This window comes from Nannospalax galili, unplaced genomic scaffold (assembly GCF_000622305.1).
Source record: "Nannospalax galili isolate Female #2095 unplaced genomic scaffold, S.galili_v1.0 scaffold644, whole genome shotgun sequence".
Classification (NCBI taxonomy): domain Eukaryota; kingdom Metazoa; phylum Chordata; class Mammalia; order Rodentia; family Spalacidae; genus Nannospalax; species Nannospalax galili.
Genome location: NW_008351473.1, coordinates 446,186 through 451,457, shown reverse-complemented (window position 1 = coordinate 451,457; position 5,272 = coordinate 446,186). Strand labels below are relative to the sequence as shown.

Sequence of the window (5,272 nt, the reverse complement as noted above, 5' to 3'; positions counted from 1 at the left end):
CCCATCAGCCAGGCCCCGCCCCTGGAGGCGCGCCAAGCAGCAGGCCCCTCCCCACAGGACGTGCAAAAGGCCTTGCCACGTCGTCAGAGGCACGGAAGTGGCTAGGCCTCACGGAACACAGTAACCGCCGCATTCCACCCCTACAGGGGAGCTAACGATTCGGTGCCGCCCCACAGAGAACTATAACGGTCGGGAGTCCCTCGAAGCTCTCAAGTCTCCAGACCCCCCAACTCATAGAACACACTAACGACTAGGCCCCGCCCCATGATGCCCGCAAAAGTCTAGGCGCCCCCCCGCCCCCAAACTCCCCAGAGCCGGGCAACGGGCCTCGCTTCACGAAACACTCTATGGGCCAGGCCCCGCCCCCTGAGGCGGACAAACGCTCAGGCCCAGCCCTTCGAGGCGCGCAAAGGTTAGGTCCCGCCCCGTCCACGCTAAGGACCCGCCCCCCGGAGGCAGGCAAAGGACCAGGCTCCGCCCTCGAGGCGCGCCAACGGTTTGCCCCTTCCCCGCGTTCTTCGAGACCTGAAACGTCGGCATCGTAAGCTGAGGTGGCGCGGCCCGGGAGGCATGGAGCTGCCGCAGATGCCGGAGCTGATGGGGCTGTCCCTCCTGGTGGGGCTGCTGGCCCTAATGGCGACGGCGGCGGTGGCGCGAGGCTGGCTGCGGGCGGAGGAGGACAAGATCAGCAAGCCTCTCTGTAAGTAGGACCGGGCCGGATGCCGGCGCCTGGTGGGGACTTCGACCCCGGGCGCTGCGTGATCTGCGGAGGCCAGAGACTCGCTGGCCACAGTTTCCCCAGTTGTGAAATGAGCTTCCCCTGCCGAGTCCGGGTTGCGTCCCGGAGGCAAGACTGGTTGGACCCTGGGTGCTGTGCTGCGCTCTTGTAGGTGGCTTTTCCTGGGACAGCCGCTGTCCCGGGGTGGTGCAGCGGAAACCCTGTCCGCTCCAAGGCTAGCCACGTGTTCCGAGGGTCCTTTGAACGTCCTCTTCGGCCCAGTTGTGACCAACCCCACCACCCCCCAGCCTCGAGTCCCTGTTACCATTGATAAACTCGGGGACTTCTTAAACGAATTAAAAAACATACATTTGCAGTGTGACTCTGACCTATAAACATCTGAGAATGTGGGTGAAATATACAGTATTGGATTTACAGAAGGGGGAATGAATAGTCCTGCCCTGGCTTCTGTTTTTGGTGGGATGAGGGAAGATTGGGGGGACTGAGGAATTTTTAATTGAGAATAGGGAATCTATAGTGGTGGGTTTATGTTTGAGACAGGGTTTAACTATGTAGTAGTCCTGGCTGGCCTTGAACTCTGAATCCTCCTGCCTCAATATTCCAGGTGCTGGAGAGGTAGCTCAGGGAATAAGAGCATTTACCTGTTCGTCTAGAGAACCAGGGTTTGGCTCCCACCACCCACATGGCCTCTCTGTAGTCCTCTTCCAGCATTTGTGAGCACTACACACACAAACACAACAATAAACATACCACCAATCAAAACACTTGTACAAATAAAAATCACTTTATATATATATATGTATGTATACACACACACCAGTATCCTGAGTGCTGGGATTTACGGCCTATACCTCCTGTGCCAAGCCTTGTTGTTTGGTACTGGATATGTGGAACCCAGGGTCTCAGGCAAGCAGTCTACCACCAAGCTACACCAGACCATGCTGTGAGGTGTTCAAAGACAGTGGTGTAGGACGATTTTGCCAGGAGACCAAAGGAAGACATTTCTGTCAATAGCAAAACTCAAGAAGGCAAGTCTGAGGCTGGAGAAATGGGTCAGCGGTTAAGAGCCCTGACTGCTCTTGTAGAGGACCCAGGTTTGATTCCCAGAACCCACATAGCAGCTAAGAACCATCCTTAACTCCAGTTTCAGGGGAATCTGAAGCCCTCTTCTGATCTCCATGGCATTGCACGACACGGGTGCATTCACATACATGCAGGCAATACACTCATACACATAAAGTAAAAATAATAAAATATTAAAAAAAAGAAGGCAAGTGTTTCCAAAACAGTATTTGGAAGTTGGGGTGTATGGTGCAGCTTTAGTGGTCCTATCCAGAATCCCCTTAGTGAGGGCTGTGACTCAGTGATAGAACTCTTGCCTAGCCTACTCAAAAGCCTAGGTTATATCCCAACACTGGAGGCAAAAAAAGGGGGACCAGTATCTAGTGTAACTTCAAAGGTCAGTATGGGCAAGTTAAAGATGGTTGGAAAGATAAATAGAAGGCATAGTGTGATAATTCAGGAGGCTTTACTTCCTGTAAGAATTGGGGAACATGTACTGCCACAAAACACATGCCAGTTTTGTGTCTACTTGGTTATCCAAGATTTTGAGTGTGCCATGATGCTTGTGTAGACATCAGAGGAAAACTTTTGGGAGTCAGCTTTCTCCTTCCACCGTATGGGTCCCAGAGATCAAATTCAGGTCATCAGGTTTGGTGGCAAGTGCCTTTACCTGCCAAGCTATCTTATTAGGCCTGTTCTCCAGAATTTTTTGCAGAAGTGACTGGTAGCATTTCTGGCAGAGGGTAGACGTTCAACCTGGGTTGACTTTCTGAGTAATTTCTGAGATTGCCTTGAACCGCCTTTCTATTAGATAAACTGATGGTTAAATAGGTCTCAGTGTATATACAGCCCAAGCTAGCCTGGAGCTCTTGTGTCCCCCTGCCTCAGCCTCTTAAGTACTGGGATTACATGTGTATGCCATGTCCCTGAGTTTCCCCATTAATGAGAGTTGAGTACTTTTGGCTTGTTGATTTTAATATACTGTTATACTGCTCATTTAGTTCTCTGAACTTTTTGGTTTTTTAAGGTAGGGTCTCGTGTAATAGGGTTCCAAGCTGGCTTGGAACTTGCAGTGTAGCCAAGTTTGACTTTGATTGAACTCCTGATCCTCCCAGTTCTGGAATTACAAGCATGTACCACTATGCCTGGTTTCAGTATCTCTTTAAGGAAACCGAGATCTATAGCAGTTAAGTAACTTACCTAAGACCAAGGCCTCCATATTCACTTGTACACATTACTTCCTACCTAGGGATACCTGATCAGGAATCCACACTGAGCTGAGCTTTGAACCCACCCAGCTTTGTCAGCCCAGAGACAGTGCCTTTCTAACTTGTATGGAGGTGCTGTACAGACTCACAGCAAGTAACCTCTACAAGATCACTTCTGAGGGCTGGGATGTAGTTCAGTGGTAGAGTGCTTGCCTTAGCATGCACAGAACTATAGGTTCAATTTTAAATATGGCTTTAAGGGAGGAAAAATCACCAGTGGTAAAGACAGAATCCAAACCCAAGTTTGATTTCTGAGCCTGCCTTTTTTTTAATGTGTATGATTGTTTTGCCTGCATGCAAGTAAGTGCACTATATTTGTGCAGTGCCCACAGAGGGCAGAAGAGGGCATTGGATCTCCTGAAACTGAAGTTAAAGGAGCTTATTAGCCACCATGTGGGTGCTGGGAACCATACTCCAGTCCATGCAAGAGCAGCCAGTGCTCTTAACTGCTAGACCATCTCTCAAGCCCTGTTTTGTTTTTCAGTGAGTGTGTGTGTGCATGTGTTTGTGTGTGGGTGCACGTGGAGACCAAAAGACCATCTCAGATGTCATCAGAAACGCCATTCACCTCCTTTAAGACCAGGTCTCTCATTCTCCAGAAGCTCATGAATTAGGCTAGGCTTACTGGCCAGAGAGCCCCAAGGATCTTCCTGTCTCTGTCTCCCCAGTGCTGGGATTACAAGTGTGCACTACCATACTTGGCATTTTAACATGTGTTTGGGATTGGAACTCAAGTCCTTGAAACTGGAGGCTAAGTGCTTTACCTATTAAGCCATCTCCTCAAGACTCCTGCAAGCCTGTTTTTACCCACATCACTTTCTTTCCTCAAGGACAAGAGCCATATCTTGTTCATGTCTTGGTGCTCTACCCAGAGCCTGGCCAATCCTAGGGACGCAGTAGTGACTATGTGAGTAAATGACATGGTTCTTCCTTCCAGGCCAAAAAGCAAATGAATGCAAGAAGTCAGGATCCAAGAAACAGAAACAGAATCAGCGGATTCGCAAGGAGAAGCCTCAACAGCACAACTTTACCCACCGCCTTCTGGCTGCAGCATTAAAGGTACATGGTACCTTTGGGTACCAAACACATATATGTAAATGAAGTCCTAGATCCCACAGACTTTGTCCTTTGTAGCAATCTGAGCATGTTACAGATGTCCCTGACTAAGTCAGCATGCATGCTCCATGTGGCCTTTCTGCTTTTCTTTATTTTGTCTTGTTTTTTCCCTAGCAGCACTAGAGATTGAACCTAGGACTTTGTGCATGTTACCCAGGTGCTCTACGGCTGAGCCGTCCCCTTCACTGGGGGATTCTAGGCTAGAGTTCTAACTCTGAGCAGTGCCCCCAGTCCCTTAACTGGAGGACTCTAGGCAGATGCTCTACCACTGAACCAACTACACCCTAGCCCCTCACTGGGGAATTCTAGTCAGGTGTGCTACCACTGAGCTACAGCCCTAGCCATGTTTTACTTTTTGAGATAGAGTCTCACTGGGTTACTTAGGCTGAATTCAAACTTATTCTGTACCCTAGAAAGGTCTTGAACTTGAGATCCTCTTGCTTCAGCTTCCTCAGTAGCTGGGATTACAGACCTATACCACCAGGCCTATCTTATCTTGTCCTAGGCCATCTTTAACTTGCAGTTCATCCAAGCATCAGGGACCTAGAGATGTAACTCCAAGTTCAGCCTGCCCATTCTTTTACCTAGAGTCACAGTGGAAACATATCTTGCATGGACTTCAGTAGCAATGGGAAGTATCTGGCTACCTGTGCAGATGACCGCACTGTCCGCATCTGGAGCACCAAAGACTTCTTGCAGCGGGAGCATCGCAGCATGAGAGCCAATGTGGAGCTGGACCATGCCACCTTGGTGCGCTTCAGCCCTGACTGCAGGTGGGACAGGATGGAGCCTTAAGCTTGCCTGCAGAAGCCCAGCTCCTGGCTATGTCCCTTCCCTGTCTGGTTGGGACTAGTGAGAAAGGGACTCAGGCTCTCCTTTAAGGTGACATAAAGGGAGTCTGGAGATAGTATGGGCACTTCTGGGGTTCCCTGGAGGTCTCTGCCCCATTGGAAGGAACAGGGGAAGGTTACTCCTATCCTGGAAGTAGCAAAACCTAGCTTCCGCCAGAGTCTCAGGAGCTCTCATGGTTTTCTAAGCTCTAGAAATGAAACGAGCCAAAGCTGTAAGACTCCTCTTTATTCATTCT

General features: G+C 49.8%; 1 protein-coding gene across 1 annotated transcript in view; it reads left to right on the top strand.

Annotated features, from left to right (window-relative positions):
- The first annotated feature begins 463 nt into the window (after positions 1-463).
- The window catches only part of Tbl2 (transducin beta like 2), a 13,473-nt gene continuing 8,664 nt past the window's right edge, over positions 464-5,272 (top strand). Inside the window, exons 1-3 of the mRNA XM_008848377.3 lie at positions 464-700; positions 4,007-4,128; positions 4,774-4,958. Coding sequence (XP_008846599.1) covers positions 571-700; positions 4,007-4,128; positions 4,774-4,958 — 437 coding nt within the window. The 5' untranslated portion in view covers positions 464-570. The remainder of the gene's footprint in view (positions 701-4,006; positions 4,129-4,773; positions 4,959-5,272) is intronic.